Consider the following 14,049-nt stretch of genomic DNA (forward strand, 5'->3'; position numbering starts at 1 on the left):
AGTGATCCAGCGGACCTGATACCCCCACCCCAGCTTCTGCCACCCTGCCAAGCGTTTCCGAATCGACCTACCCTCTCCAACCTCACAATATGGCGGACGTTGAAATGAAGGAAGCCGCTGGCTCCTCCAAGGGCAAGGCTGTTGCCAAGGCCGATGGTGCCGGTGATAAGAAGAAGTTCGAGATCAAGAAGGTACGCCATGAGCAGCATATCGAGCTGCACCTCACGATACTAACTGGGGATGCTAGTGGAACGCTGTTGCCCTATGGGCCTGGGACATTGTCGTAGACAACTGTGCCATTTGTCGAAACCACATCATGGACCTTTGTATGTGTTCAAACAGCCTCACCCTAATCAGAGCTAACCCGACAATGAAACAGGCATCGAATGCCAGGCAAACCAGGGCTCCTCAACAACCGAAGAGTGCACCGTCGCCTGGGGTATTTGCAATGTGAGTACCGCTGCTTTCAAGCACCGAGCCGAGACTAACACTTTGCCCAGCACGCTTTCCACTTCCACTGCATATCGAGATGGTTGAAGACCCGCCAGGTCTGCCCACTGGACAACCGTGACTGGGAGTTCCAGAAGTATGGCCGGTGAAGAGATGGAGACCGGGGTTTTCTGCAAGCGCTTTTCCAGGGCCTTTTTCGAGGACACTACATGATACAAATTCACGATATCTGGCTGATGCCATTCAATGGCTATGATTTTATTCCAAAATGGAACTTTACAAGGCAGCGGTCAAACCAGCTCAAAACCAAGGGACATAAGGGGCGTTAGGATAGTCCATGTTTCAGGCGACGTCAAGCTTCTCATATGATATAGAATAAGAGCGAGCATTGCCGCAGTTCTTTCCATTCCAATGTGTATCAAGCTCGGTCCTAGATTTGAAGCTGTCGATAGCTTATTGCACCTTCACTCCGTCCACGACTATTCCCGGATTTGCTTTCCCACCTTTTGAGCCTAGCCACTTCTCAGGGTTCTGGTTGTAAAATGGCCAAGGGGGAACGACGACAAGGGCAGTGAACAGAGTGCCCGCAAGGCCACTCCATAATGTAAGGTAGATGTCTTTGTAGATGTATCCGACGAAGAAACTGACAGCCTATTATGCGACAGAAGTTAGCACTGTGCTGTCAAATCAGAAGACATTCAATCTTTGCAGTATACTAACCCCAGAGATAATCAGTAAAATGGTGGAAAGTAGCTCTGCTAGGTGCTGGCCGTGGAAGTCCTGTCGAGGTAACTTTAGATTGGATTATGGATGAGAAGTGAAAGGGGAATGAGAACATACAATTTGGCCTTCAACGGCATCTCGTAGGGGAGCGAGTAGTTCATCCATGGTGAAGTCAATGGTGAGGAATCCCTAGCTTATCGCAATGGTGTCATTAGCCTTCTGCCGCATTACGCATCACCGCCTTCCCCTCTACTGTACAACATCCAAAGGTATCAGAATCTGAGTTGACTACATGTGTTCTAGATGTTGAGTTTATCCTTGACGACGTTAACCCTGCAGTAAATTCGCATTTCTTATCATTGTTGTTATACGTATGATCATGATTTCATTCGATGTCTGCCATCTATATAGTTGCCATAAACAGATCGTCCAACCCGAGCTATTAGAGCGCTGTAAGCGACTCGTCTGTATCATGCACAAATCCTGAACAAGACACAAATCTAAGAGTAAGCCCAACTTTCCGAGTCGGAAGACTCACATGCAGCCTGCAACGCAAGGAACAGCGGTGAACCGAGATGCATAACCCACGTGAGTAGCAGGAAAGGAAAAGCAGAGCATTTCCCCTCCCAATATATGTTTCCCTCGGAGCGCAATACACAATGCAGCCTTCATGCCATGTCTGACATTATTAGAGACATGACGAACGCGGGACAGCGATCATGTTATGACGAAATAAAACGCGCCAGATGTTTAGTTATAGTTCACAGTAGCGCCGTCTTGAGCGGGCTCCAGCAACTTCCATTGGCACGAGATGTTGTTGGAAGCGAACCGTGCGATGATGCGGTCAGCAATCTCGTCAAAGCGATCAGTGGCCAATGCCAGGATGGTTGGTCCTGCACCAGAGAGACAGATTCCCAACAGACCGGGTTGAGTGGATGGGGTCATGAATTGGAGGATCTCAGTCAGGCCTGGGATCAGGGTCTTGCGGTACGGCTGGTGCACCTTGTCTTGCATGGCCAGGAAGATCATATCAGGATCCGGCGGGGAACTTCCCAGGGCCGCAGGAAGTAGGGCCGCGCGTTGAAGGTTGAAAACCTAGACGGGGTTAGTGTCAGGTCAAATGTTGATGCTGGCGAGAGAACGTACCACGTCCGCCCTTGTGTAGGTCTCTGGGAGTACATTACGGGCGTTGGCGGTGGGCACCACAAAGTCGGGGATAATGGCAATGGCCTTGATCTCCGGAGCCCAATTGAACTTTCTGTAATGGCCAATGGCCATAGGAGGCTCTGGGGGCCTGATGCCGGTATCCACACCACCAGCCGGAGCAGGTAGGACCTCACTGAGCGGGATCTCCTTCCGGGCCACATCCTCCGGCTTGAGATCATTCAGATAAGTACCAACGAAGCCACCGAAGAGGGAAGCAGCCACGTTATCCGGGTGCCGCTCTATAGACACGTCAGTAAATGCATGACATATCCATGTGTCTGGTAAACAGGGAAGAACTGGGTAAATCAAGGAACCTACCAATCATCAAACAATAGTCCAGTAAGCGTTCCTTGCTCAAACCCAGCTTGCCCACCTCGTTACCCAGCATCACACCGGCAACCACAGCGGTACCGGACGAACCCAGACCCCGACCTAATGGGATGGGATTGACGATGTGCACCTTGGTCTCAACGGGGAAGGCCCGCTGGTTATGGCATCTCAGAACATACAGAGCTACACGGGTGATTAAGTTGACCTCGGGGTCCAAGCTGATCTGCTCGACACTCTTGCTCTGGTCCTCATAGGTGATGGCACAGTTGAAGGGGAGCTCCGAGGAGGATTTGGCCTCGACAGTGACGTGAAGGTCCAGATGAAGGGACAATGCCAGACCAATCACATCGAAACCAGGGCCAATGTTGGCCGAGGAGCAAGGGATTCTGACCAAGAAGGAGGACATGGTGCAGGGTTGTGTACAGTATGGAGATGTACCGTAGTCTGATATATGACTCTTCGGCGGGAAAAATTGGCCGACGTCGGGGAGACCCAAATAGGCAAGTGGGGAAATTCTCTATCAAATTCGATTGGAATGATTGGATTGTGTGTCGATCTATGCGAGTATAGTTACAGGGTTAACGTTAATTGTTTTAACATTTAGTTGGTGTCGGTGAGTTTGGCCTGCATGAACAGTATATTATTCCACGCGAAGTCGATAAAGAAAATAAAACAAAATAAAATAAAATAAAACCACTCAGAAACAAGTATGGGAACCGAGATATGAAGTCAAGTTCCAAGATCTCTCGAGGTCTATACCTTCGAAGTAATACGGAGCACGGAGTACTCCGTTATAACTTTGAGCCAAAGCCAGAGCCAGAGCCAGAGCGGTATCACTAAGTAAAAGAATACTAATATTCGGCAATAAATGCCTCATGATATAATTAGTTAATAATAGTTAATGTGAGAGCCTAGTAGTTACTTACTCTACACGGACTCGACCCGCCCGAAAATTTTCACGGAGCTTCAGTGACATTTCCCCCTCCCCACTTATTTTCTTTCTCTTCTCTCCATTGTCAAACGCCCTCGAGGTGCCTCATACAACTCATTCTTTGATTTATCTCTTTTGTGTGGTCTCGGTCTTTTAACCTTCCGCTTGACTGTGGACCGTTACCGAAACCATCCCCGGCCCCGGCCCCGTTGATTCTCGCCACTCACCAGTGCCAGTTTTCACACGTTGCGAATCCATCTTCTCATCTTGAGAACTCGAATTTCAACGTCCTTGGAATACTCTGCGAGCTGACGACTTTCGTCCTCTCGCCTATCTGCAAATCTGGAGCACCCAAGCTCCTCATCTTCCCACCTCATCAAGTTGGCGGGACTTCGCTACACCCAGTCCTCTCTCCTCCACCCTCTTGCAGGCCCCAAGTTTAGGGTCTTCTGCGGGGGCGACACCAGACCCCCTAACTGGGTTTACAATACCTCCCCTATTGTGGCCATCAGACGTGTGTCGGTAACGCCAGACCCTCGTGAAGGGTCTGGCTTATGGATGGAGGGCCGTCACCCTTGAACGAACCTCGTACCGGCTGACGTATGCTCAGGCCGTCGTGCTAAATTAAAAGAGCAACTCGATTTCAAACACCAATAACGAAACCCAATCTGGCGCTCTAATCGCTTTTTGTCGGAAATCTCACCCCACGAGTATTCGCCATGACCGAATCTCCCAGATCCGAGAGGTACATGGACCTCACCCGGTTCAGTACCCCGGTACCTGAACTGGATGATCATCGCCACCAGATGCAAACGCCTCCACGAATTGAGGCGCCAATCGAGCGCTCGCTCAGCCCGCATGATACATCCCAGATGAACCCTACGATGGAACCGCCGGAGCGACCAGACTTGCTCAACGTGCAAGATGCCCTGCGAGATGGCCCCGTCTTCCGAGACTTTGAAAATGCCGTGGTCGACGATGATCGATCGCTGAATGAGATTGGGATGGGACGACGCTTCTCTGTCGATCCCGCAGCTCAATACCATACCCCTCGCCATATCAGCATTCCGCAGCATGATCTCGCCAATGCCTCCTGCACCTCGTCCGTATCGGCTCGGTCGTCATCTCCTCCCAATTCAGTCGAGGCTTTTGCCGACCCGCGTCGTCGTGAACGCGCAAACACTCTGGACAGCCATGCGCCTCCCGATTTGGAAGCCATCTTGCAACGCACCGTCTCTGGTGGTACGAACAACCGGCGGCCAACTTTCAGCAATGCCAGTGCCATCCGGCCCCAGCTGGGCGATGTGCCATTCGATTCGGCCGAGGAGGCCTGCTTCGACGAACCGGGTCGTATCCCCGTCATCGACTACGAGGAGTTGGAGGAGTTCGTAGCTCTGAACCAGAACACTAGGACCGTTACTGGAAACCGCCGCAAGCACAGCATGAGCTCGCAGAGCAAGAAGCCTCGCATCTTCTACGACCTCCGTCCTGGCGCCGAAAGCCCCGAGGTCGGCGAGATTAAGAAGGCTGATCTGTCAGATTCTTCCGATGAAGATGAGAAGAAGCCCAAAGTCACGGACAAAAAGGAGCTGCTCAAGTCACTCCAAAATACAAACGAGCCTACTCGATTCGGGTTCTTCTCGTCGGAGTCTCAGACTACAGTGCATGCTGCCGACCTGGGAGATCTGGTGCTCCCAGGCGAAACCTTCCGGGATCTATTTGAGCTCGGACCTGAAGGTGGTGTATGGTGGCTGGATGTTGTCAATCCCACTGATGATGAATTGGGTGCCATCTCGCGAGCCTTCTCCATTCATCCGCTGACGACGGAGGATATTCAAACTCAGGAAGCTCGCGAGAAGGTTGAGCTGTTCAAGCAGTACTACTTTGTCTGTTTCCGAACTTTCTTCCAAATGGACAAGACCAGCGAGGAGTTCTTGGAGCCAGTCAATTTCTACATGGTCGTCTTCCGCGATGGTGTCCTCACCTTCTCGTTCGACGATAACCCCCACGCGGCCAATGTCCGGAAGCGTATTGGAAAGCTGCGTGACTACGTGGCTCTCAGCAGTGATTGGATCTGTTATGCCATGATGTAAGTTGCCAATCTATACCTGACCAACTACACATACTAACTTAAATCAGCGACGACATCGTCGATAGCTTCGGCCCAGTTATACGCGACGTGGAGCTCGAATCCGAAGCAATTGAAGACCATGTATTCATCGCGCGTGTCGACGACTTCGAATCCTTCCTCCCACGCATCGGTGGCCTCCGCAAGAAAGTAATGAGTCTGATGCGCCTGCTAGGCGGCAAAGCAGATGTCATCCGCGGCTTCTCCAAGCGTTGCAACGAGCAGTACTCCGTCACCCCCCGTGGTGATATTGGGTTGTACCTGGGCGATATCCAGGATCACGTCGTAACCATGATGTCGAACTTGTCGCATTTCGAGAAGATGCTTAGTCGCTCGCATACCAACTACCTTGCCCAGCTCAATGTCACTAACCTTGTACTGGGTAACCATGTCAACAAGGTTCTTAGCAAGGTTACTCTCATTGCTACTATACTGGTTCCTATGAACCTGATCTGTGGTTTGTTTGGTATGAACATCGAGGTTCCTGGTCAGAATGCCCATGGGCTCGAGTGGTTCTTTGGTATTCTTGGGGTTATGGCGGCTATTGTTGTTATTAGCATAGGATTGGCCCGTTGGCAGAGGCTGGTGTGAGCCTATCTTGTTTATTTTCATTGTGATAATTTTCCCCTTGTTTTGTCACTGCTTATTTTCTTATGGCTCTGAGAGTCTGCCTTTGTCTTTACACTTGATTTTCTTTCTTTCTTGGTTTCGCAGTACATTATCTGTTCCAGAATACATCATACATACTTTTGGAGCATGGTTTCCTCGGCTTTTGTATTACATTGCTGATCTTGTACATAGGGCAATCGATTTTCGATCTTCTGAACTTTGATATGTCCAACAATACGCCGATTAGATCTCTACCCCCTTAGGACTGAAGTAATAGGTAAAATGGCACCTGATAAGTATCAATTCCACGTTACGCCTATAGCATATTCTCTCTACAAACGTCACCATGTCTAAGTATACCAATTGAGATGCCTAAGCCCTCTTAGTAGCAAAAACCATAACCAACGGCGTAGCAGTCCTAACCTTCTTCCCATCCATAGCCCTCTCCAACTCCTCCCAATAAGGCTTCAACTCCGTCTCAGACACATCAGGCTTGGCCCAAGTGGCCAAATACCCCCTAAACCACTCAATGCCTTGCTCATCCATCCAGCCTTCATCCCCCTCCTCCCAAGCAACCTCCTCTCCCTCGTGAACTAAAGTCTTCCCAACCCGATCATCCAGCCTAAACGTCTCAACCCGCCCAAGAGCATTAACATACAATCTTCTCACACCCTCCCATGCCTCAACAGGGAAACCAAGACACTCAAATCCAGAACTCATAATCCGTAACGCATGCTCAAACATAGGATTGCTCACAGCACCAACGTAAACATCCCGAATAGCATCCCAAGCCCGCTGAGCCCGTTCATTGCCTTCAATCCGGGGGTGGTTATAATGCGTAATAACCAATGTCCCGCCAACACGGAGCTGTTTTGCGAACTCGGCTATCGCGACCTCTGGTCGCATCCAGTGGATACATTCGCATACAGTGATCAGATCCACGCTCCCAGATTCCACGCTGCATTTCTCTGCGCTTTCTTGTAAGAAGCGGAATTTGGATTCTGGGTGTCCCGATTCGGTGACTAGCACTTTGTGCGCCAGGGTTGTGTAGCCTTCGTTTGGGTCTGAGACTATTACTTTGTCGAAGCGAGTTGCTAGGCTTGAGGCTGCTATTCCGCAGCCCGCGCCGACGTCGTGGGCTGTTGTCCAGTTGGTTTCGGGTTTGGAGTTGGCGTGGTAGGTGAAGATTCGATTGAAAAATGAGGGAGGGTAGATTGGTCGGAAGATCACGTAGTCGGACCAGTTTACGCCCTGTTTGGAGTTGAAGCCGAATTCGGGGGTTTCGGTTTGTTCGGGGACTGATACTGTTGACATGGTGGATGTGGATGTTTCTTTGTATAATCTTCAATATATCTTGTGTGAGTGTTGATTTGATTTAGTAGTGGCAACAGGCCGTACTTATAGTCAGTGTCTTGGCCCTTCTGCATTGCTTGGTTAGTCTACTATACACTTTTTCTCTGTTCTTTGTTAGTTCGACGATCAGATCAGATAGACTAGCACGCAGATGCAGGACGTGAAACTATTGTCCTTGGCCCGAATAGGTAGATCGGCAGGGTAGTTCAGCCCTAGCGTGCACGAACACCTTGATCCCGTCACACCGACTCATGCTACAGGAACTATAGAGAGATATTGCGTGTACATGTACATGGGTAGGTACGTGTAAAGTCAGTGGATTCTCATGGTATTGATGTCTATTGCCAACCAATGGGATCATACTGGAGTTCCTTTCTCGGCGACATCCATGAAGTGCCAATTCGGCTTCTTGCATTAGTACGTAGCCCTAAGTTCTCACCTCATCCCAGGTGCTCGATCCAATCTGAATACCCCGAGAAATCCCGAATGTGAGTACGAGTATGAACCCTTCTGTTCAAATCCCGAGTGTGCAAATCCCGAGCAAGCAGGCTAGTGTACGGAGTATCAACGTCACGTATACCTAAGCGGGACACTGGGTTAGTATGAGTTCGATACAACGCGCAATGGTGTGTAATTGGCTTCTCATTGAATACTCATTGGTATGAGTAAATTCTCAATGTCTTGGTAGAGCCAAGTGGTCTTTTGGCCGACAAATACTAACTTGAACTTCATGTATACATGTACGACTAGTGCAGACCAGAGCGGAGAAGACCTGATAAGCGAACAAAGAGCCGCATAATTAGCATGTCCTGATAGTGTGTTTCCTTACAAATAGCGCCGGATGACCTCGGGGTAACCCTTCTACAAGATCTAGGGATCTACACGTGAGGTAAACAGTAAGTCTAGATCCTATAAAAATCTGTTCTACCCACTTACAGTACTTTTTACACCTTACTCATCGGATTGTTTGCTCAATCACATTCTCTTAGGTGCTCCATATGGCAGACATTTATATATTCTCGACTAACTGGAGGTCTTGTGCTCGGAGAGCGAGGAATGCCCGAGTTATACGGAGTAGAGACTTGCAAATGTAGATTTGGAAGATAAAATCCTAGGTATAAGTTTAGTTCCCAGATACATGTCCAATGCAATACCCTCACCTCATTAATCGTACAATAGAAATTTTGCCAAACATAAACATTTTTCTCCAAGACAGAACCTGGTCCACGGACTTAGTCTTTCATATCTCCGTTGAGGGCTCGGCTTCCATAACCTCCGAGATCTATACGCCTCGGCCTTTTGACCTCTTAATTCCATTTGGTTGGAATATAAAGTACGCCTGTTTTATTAAACCATTAATCCAACTATCTGAACAGTATACATAATGGCCTCAAACCATATCACCAACGTTGCCATTGTCGGAGTGCGTGACATCATCCATCATCTACAAAACACCAACTAACAACCTCCTTAGGCTGGCGGTAATAGCGGCCGCTTCATGACCGAAGCCCTCCTCCGCACAGGAAAGCACACTGTCACAGCCCTAGCACGAGCTGGCAGCCAGAGCAAGTTACCAGAAGGAGTGATCGAAAAGACAATCGACTACAGCAAGCCAGAGACCGTCGTCGAGGCACTCGAGGGTCAACACGCGCTTGTCATAACTCTAGGTGGTAGAGCACCCAATGAAATCAATCTACAGCTCATCAATGCAGCCGGCGAGGCTGGTGTACCCTGGATTCTACCGAATGAATGGGGTCCAGACACAGCAAATGAAGATCTAGTCAAGGACGTGGTAGTCTTCCAACCAAAGGGTAAGGAGTTTACATCCGGTGATGCATTTGATTCCCACTAACAATTCCACCTATATAGGAGAAATCCGCAAAGCAATCACAGATCTCGGCAAAAGCTCCTACATAGCCGTAAATACCGGATTCTGGTACGAATGGAGCCTGGCAATAGCACCAGCCTTCGGAGTAGACTTTGCCAACCGATCAGCCACACTCTTTGACGAAGGAAATGTCAAGATCTCAACCTCGACATGGCCACAGGTTGGTCGGGCTGTTGCCAATCTCCTCAGTCTCCCTATTACAGCTGAAGGGTCTTGTCTTGAGAAGTTGAAAGATCAGGCCGTTTATGTTGATTCCTTTACTGTTAGCCAGCGGGATATGCTGGACTCGGTTTACAGAGTTACCGGTACGACGGAGGCGGATTGGAATATTACCAAGGAATCAGCTAAGGAAAGGTATGAGGGTGGTGTGGAGGCTATGCAGAAGGGTGATCTTGTTGGGTTTGTTAAGATGCTTTATACGAGGGTCTTTTATGATGATGGGTCTGGCGATTTCAGTGGTAAGGGGACACTGAATAGTATGCTTGGGATGCCAGAAGAGGATCTTGATGAGGCAACTAAGAGGGCGATTGAGCGTTCGGAGAGTACTAGCTGGGCTTGATTAAGAATGGCAGAAGTAGCAATGAGTCTAATAGCTTGAATTGTGTACCCTTGGGACAACCTTCGATGTGACCCTATAAAAGTATATTTGTTCATGAAAGAAAGACAGCTTTTGAATATATAACTCCTCTCCGAACCCCATGCAAAACCTGAAATGACATAAAGAAACAAGATTTACAGCTGGAACAAAGTTCTCTGCTTCTCCATTCCACCCTTCCACTCCCACTCCTGTCCACTGGCACGCTGGATGCCCTTGTCAACACGGCGCAGCTTCAAGGTGAACCGGGGACCCAGTTCCTGCAGACCTGTACGGATACCCTCGGCACCCTCCATCTCCTTACCATCAGCACCAACAACAGCCTTCTCAGTCTCACGTTTTTCACGGAAGACGTAGCGATGACGACGGACGAAGATGTAATCACGCTGGTTGTGCAGAGTGACGACCTGTCTTCCCTCGAACTCTGGCTGAGGCGGGAAAAGAGTGCGGAACAAATGCGCTGTGAGGAGACCAAGAGGAGTGCGGAAATTGTTGAGGATCAGCTCAGGCCAATGCTCGGTGGCTCGACCGTGACCAGGGAGTCGCTTTCCCTCGACCCAGTTGCTGATGGTGAAGTGGAAGGTCGGGCCCACTGGCAGGTGAACCATTGTCAGTCCACTAGGCTTCTTCTGGTCTTCTTGCAACACGACCACCGTCGTGAAGTTGCGGTTTGTAGCAAATTTGGAGATCTCGCGGATCGAGAACTTGTGCGAGTATCTGTGCGCTGTGCGACGAATATACACGCTGTTCGGGAAGAGATCAGTCAGGATCTCGGCTTCGTTGTGGAGATTGGAGTTGATAGCGGTGGTGATGAGGATTTTGGGAGTGGGCGGCGGGCCCGAGGTGAAGAGCGTAGGGAATTTGGCGGCCAATGCTTCAGGGGCAAGGCTCAGGTTTGTGCTGCGTGTGGACTGGGTAGGCTCTGTGGCACGCTCTGTGGCCGTTGGGAGCGAGGTCTTCTTGCGGCCGTGGCTCTCTTTTTCTTCGCCGTCCTTTTCTTCCTCCTCGCCTTCGTCGTCTGATGCAAGCATACTGTCCACGGACTCGTTGTCTGATTCGGGAGCCTCGCTGTCATCCTCGCCCTCTTCAAATGGCCGGTTGAGTTCGTCTTCTTCTTCCTTCTTGGCGCGCTTGATGCGCTCAACGTCAACGCTTAATCCCAGGCCAGTTTCCTCGGTGTCGTTGTCGGCTTCGTTCCAAATACGCTTTCGTTCGAGGGTCAGAGGAATGTTGCGCTTCAGACGCTCCTCCTTGAGCTTGGGATTCTTGGCTTCTTCCTTCTTGAAAGCATAGCGCTCTTCTCGGCGCGCAGCATCCTTAGCACGCTTGCGCTTGACATGATTCATCTTGCGCCGGAGCTTGTTGCCGGTCTTCTCATCGCCCATGACGCCTGGAGGCGGTTTCCCTTGACCTTTAAGACCCATAATTGCAAGCTGGCGAGTGTGGAGTGCTGCTGTAGAAGGTCAGTAAAAAATGTCAAGATCGTTGAGAAATAAATTATCTCGGACAATCGTTTCGCCGGAGCGACAATCTGCGATTCGGCCATTTATTGCCTTAGCAGCGGGAGATCTCCCTAGGAAAATAGATAAAAAGGAAAAGCTCATAGCCAATTGCTCCATCTCTCTCCCTCTTCATTCATTGTTCATTGTCCTCTCGGTGGTGAGGGACTGCATGGTGGATGACTCAATTGCCGCGCCTGCGATTTCCCCCCGCTCTTTTCTTTCCCCTCCGTCCCTCCTTCGTTCTCAAATTAGGACTTTCACCTCTCCCCCGAAGTCGAAACGAACCCCCAAGATGGCCACTGTCAACACTAAGACGGGCCAGTCCGTTGACCGGACGGTCCTGGACTCCATGCTCCGTCGCCGCATGTTCTACACCCCCTCCTTCGAAATTTATGGTGGAGTGTCTGGTCTGTTCGATTATGGTCCACCAGGAACCGCCCTGATCGCCAACATGACCGACTTGTGGCGCAAGCACTTCGTGCTCGAGGAGGACATGCTCGAGGTCGACACCACCATGTTGACCCCCCACGAGATTCTCAAGACCAGTGGGCACGTGGACAAGTTCGCCGACTGGATGTGCAAGGACCCCAAGACTGGCGAGATTTTCCGTGCCGACCACTTGGTTGAGGAGGTGTTGGAGAACCGCCTTAAGGGTGACAAGGAGGCGCGTGGCCAGAAAATTGTCGTGGACGAGGAGAAGGAAGCCAAGAAGAAGAGAAAGGCCAAGGGCACCGAGGCCAAGAAGTTGGACGATGCCCTTGTCAAGGAGTACGAGGAGACTCTCGCGCAGATTGACAACTACGGTGGCCCAGAGTTGGAGGAGCTCATCAAGAAGCACGATATCCGCAACCCCGTTACCGGCGGCGAGGTTCTCCCTCCCGTCTCCTTCAACCTCATGTTCCAGACCTCTATTGGTCCTAGCAGCAACATGCCCGGTTACCTGCGCCCTGAGACCGCTCAGGGTCAGTTCTTGAACTTCGCAAAGCTGTTGGAGTTCAACCAGCAGTCCATGCCCTTCGCCTCTGCTTCCATTGGCAAGTCGTTCCGTAACGAGATCTCCCCTCGTGCCGGTCTCCTGCGTGTGCGTGAGTTCCTGATGGCCGAGATTGAGCACTACGTCGACCCCGAGGGTGGCAAGAAGCACCACCGCTTCGAGGAGGTCAAGGACGTTGAGATGGCCCTACTCGACCGCAACGTGCAGCTTTCCGGCAGCACCCAGCTGACCAAGATGACCATCGGCAAGGCCGTTGAGACTGGCCTGGTCGACAACGAGACCCTGGGTTACTTCTTGGCCCGTATCCAGTCCTTCCTGATGAAGCTTGGTGTCGACCCCACTAAGCTGCGCTTCCGCCAGCACATGGCCAACGAGATGGCTCACTACGCCACCGACTGCTGGGATGCCGAGTTGCAGACCAGTTACGGATGGATTGAGTGTGTCGGCTGTGCTGACCGCAGTGCTTATGATCTGACTGTTCACAAGAACAAGACTGGAGCCCCTCTCGTCGTGCGCCAGACTCGCGCTGAGCCTCTGCGCATTGAGGAGTACCAGATCGACCTCGAAAAGAAGAAGTTCGGTCCTCGCTTTAAGAAGGATGCTAAGACCGTTGAGACTGCCATCGATGCTCTGTCCCAGGAACTGCGCGAGAAGCTGTCCCTGGACCTCGAGAAGAACGGCAAGATTGAGGTCGATGTTGAGGGTGTCGGATCCGGCAAGGTTGAGCTGGAGAAGGACCTCATCAAGATCGAGAAGCGTACCCGCGTTGAGAACGTCCGCGAGTACACCCCCAACGTTATCGAGCCTTCGTTCGGTATTGGCCGTATCTTGTACAGCATGATCGAGCACTCTTACTGGTCCCGAGCCGGCGATGAGTCCCGCGGTGTAAGTCATGAAAGGATTTCATATGTCACTTTTCATATCACGTTTATACTAACTATTGCAGGTCCTTTCTTTCCCCCCTGCTGTCGCCCCTACTAAGGTCCTGCTGGTTCCCCTCTCTACCCACGCCTCCTTCAAGCCCCTGACCCAGCGTCTGACCAACAAGCTGCGCAAGCTGGGTATCTCCAACCGTGTTGACGACTCCTCTGCCAGTATTGGTAAGCGTTACTCCCGTAACGACGAGCTAGGCACACCCTTCGGTGTCACTGTCGACTTCCAGTCCGTTCAGGATGGCACCTTCACTCTCCGTGACCGCGATACCACCAAGCAGGTCCGCGCTAGCGAGGAAGATATTCTCCAGGCCATCAAGTCACTTGTCGATGGCGACGAGACCTGGGAGGATATCCGCAAGCGCCTGCCCGAGTTCACTTCCCAAGAGATCGAATAGAGTGCTAGAA

General features: G+C 50.9%; 8 protein-coding genes across 8 annotated transcripts; 4 read left to right on the plus strand and 4 right to left on the minus strand.

Annotated features, from left to right (window-relative positions):
• Nucleotides 1-89: 89 nt before the first annotated feature.
• N7446_000918 (SCF ubiquitin ligase complex subunit HRT1) lies at nucleotides 90-599 on the plus strand (the record flags this gene model as incomplete). Its single annotated transcript, XM_058509685.1, has 4 exons — nucleotides 90-191; nucleotides 248-326; nucleotides 380-450; nucleotides 501-599. 4 exons carry the CDS (start codon nucleotides 90-92, stop codon nucleotides 597-599), a joined length of 351 nt encoding a protein of 116 aa, XP_058378664.1.
• Nucleotides 600-903: 304 nt separating this feature from the next.
• On the minus strand, nucleotides 904-1,338 carry N7446_000919 (signal peptidase complex subunit 1; the record flags this gene model as incomplete). Its single annotated transcript, XM_058509686.1, has 3 exons — nucleotides 904-1,101; nucleotides 1,171-1,230; nucleotides 1,291-1,338. 3 exons carry the CDS (start codon nucleotides 1,336-1,338, stop codon nucleotides 904-906), a joined length of 306 nt encoding a protein of 101 aa, XP_058378665.1.
• Nucleotides 1,339-1,422: 84 nt separating this feature from the next.
• Nucleotides 1,423-3,163, minus strand: N7446_000920 (homoserine kinase). Its single transcript, XM_058509687.1, has 3 exons — nucleotides 2,698-3,163; nucleotides 2,320-2,618; nucleotides 1,423-2,268 (listed from the first exon to the last, which is right to left on the minus strand). The coding sequence occupies exons 1-3, from the start codon at nucleotides 3,113-3,115 to the stop codon at nucleotides 1,924-1,926; spliced, it is 1,062 nt and encodes a 353-aa protein (XP_058378666.1). The 5' UTR covers nucleotides 3,116-3,163; the 3' UTR covers nucleotides 1,423-1,923.
• Nucleotides 3,164-3,724: 561 nt separating this feature from the next.
• Nucleotides 3,725-6,643, plus strand: N7446_000921 (magnesium transporter CorA family protein). Its single transcript, XM_058509688.1, has 2 exons — nucleotides 3,725-5,729; nucleotides 5,780-6,643. The coding sequence occupies exons 1-2, from the start codon at nucleotides 4,360-4,362 to the stop codon at nucleotides 6,357-6,359; spliced, it is 1,950 nt and encodes a 649-aa protein (XP_058378667.1). The 5' UTR covers nucleotides 3,725-4,359; the 3' UTR covers nucleotides 6,360-6,643.
• A 106-nt stretch (nucleotides 6,644-6,749) lies between these two features.
• tpcM (methyltransferase tpcM) lies at nucleotides 6,750-7,691 on the minus strand (the record flags this gene model as incomplete). The annotated part of the gene is made up of 1 exon (XM_058509689.1): nucleotides 6,750-7,691. One exon carries the CDS (start codon nucleotides 7,689-7,691, stop codon nucleotides 6,750-6,752), a length of 942 nt encoding a protein of 313 aa, XP_058378668.1.
• Nucleotides 7,692-9,114: 1,423 nt separating this feature from the next.
• On the plus strand, nucleotides 9,115-10,177 carry N7446_000923 (aromatic alcohol reductase; the record flags this gene model as incomplete). Its single annotated transcript, XM_058509690.1, has 3 exons — nucleotides 9,115-9,153; nucleotides 9,205-9,541; nucleotides 9,600-10,177. The coding sequence occupies 3 exons, from the start codon at nucleotides 9,115-9,117 to the stop codon at nucleotides 10,175-10,177; spliced, it is 954 nt and encodes a 317-aa protein (XP_058378669.1).
• A 173-nt stretch (nucleotides 10,178-10,350) lies between these two features.
• On the minus strand, nucleotides 10,351-11,637 carry N7446_000924 (rRNA-binding ribosome biosynthesis protein RPF1; the record flags this gene model as incomplete). Its single annotated transcript, XM_058509691.1, has 1 exon — nucleotides 10,351-11,637. One exon carries the CDS (start codon nucleotides 11,635-11,637, stop codon nucleotides 10,351-10,353), a length of 1,287 nt encoding a protein of 428 aa, XP_058378670.1.
• A 370-nt stretch (nucleotides 11,638-12,007) lies between these two features.
• N7446_000925 (glycine--tRNA ligase) lies at nucleotides 12,008-14,039 on the plus strand (the record flags this gene model as incomplete). The annotated part of the gene is made up of 2 exons (XM_058509692.1): nucleotides 12,008-13,594; nucleotides 13,656-14,039. 2 exons carry the CDS (start codon nucleotides 12,008-12,010, stop codon nucleotides 14,037-14,039), a joined length of 1,971 nt encoding a protein of 656 aa, XP_058378671.1.
• Between the last annotated feature and the right edge of the window lie 10 nt (nucleotides 14,040-14,049).

Source organism: Penicillium canescens (assembly GCF_028828765.1).
Source record: "Penicillium canescens strain IBT 15451 chromosome Unknown utg000001l_segment0_segment0, whole genome shotgun sequence".
Classification (NCBI taxonomy): Eukaryota; Fungi; Ascomycota; class Eurotiomycetes; order Eurotiales; family Aspergillaceae; genus Penicillium; species Penicillium canescens.

Excerpts from the sequence above, each read along its gene's own strand:
- N7446_000920 (XM_058509687.1), bottom strand. The coding sequence starts at position 3,115 with ATGTCCTCCTTCTTGGTCAGAATCCCTTGCTCCTCGGCCAACATTGGC. Across the intron at positions 2,619-2,697 it reads GGACTATTGTTTGATGATTG|AGCGGCACCCGGATAACGTG; the intron begins GTAGGTTCCTTG and ends ACGTGTCTATAG. Across the intron at positions 2,269-2,319 it reads CCTACACAAGGGCGGACGTG|GTTTTCAACCTTCAACGCGC; the intron begins GTACGTTCTCTC and ends AACCCCGTCTAG.
- N7446_000921 (XM_058509688.1), top strand. The coding sequence starts at position 4,360 with ATGACCGAATCTCCCAGATCCGAGAGGTACATGGACCTCACCCGGTTC. Across the intron at positions 5,730-5,779 it reads TGGATCTGTTATGCCATGAT|CGACGACATCGTCGATAGCT; the intron begins GTAAGTTGCCAA and ends AACTTAAATCAG.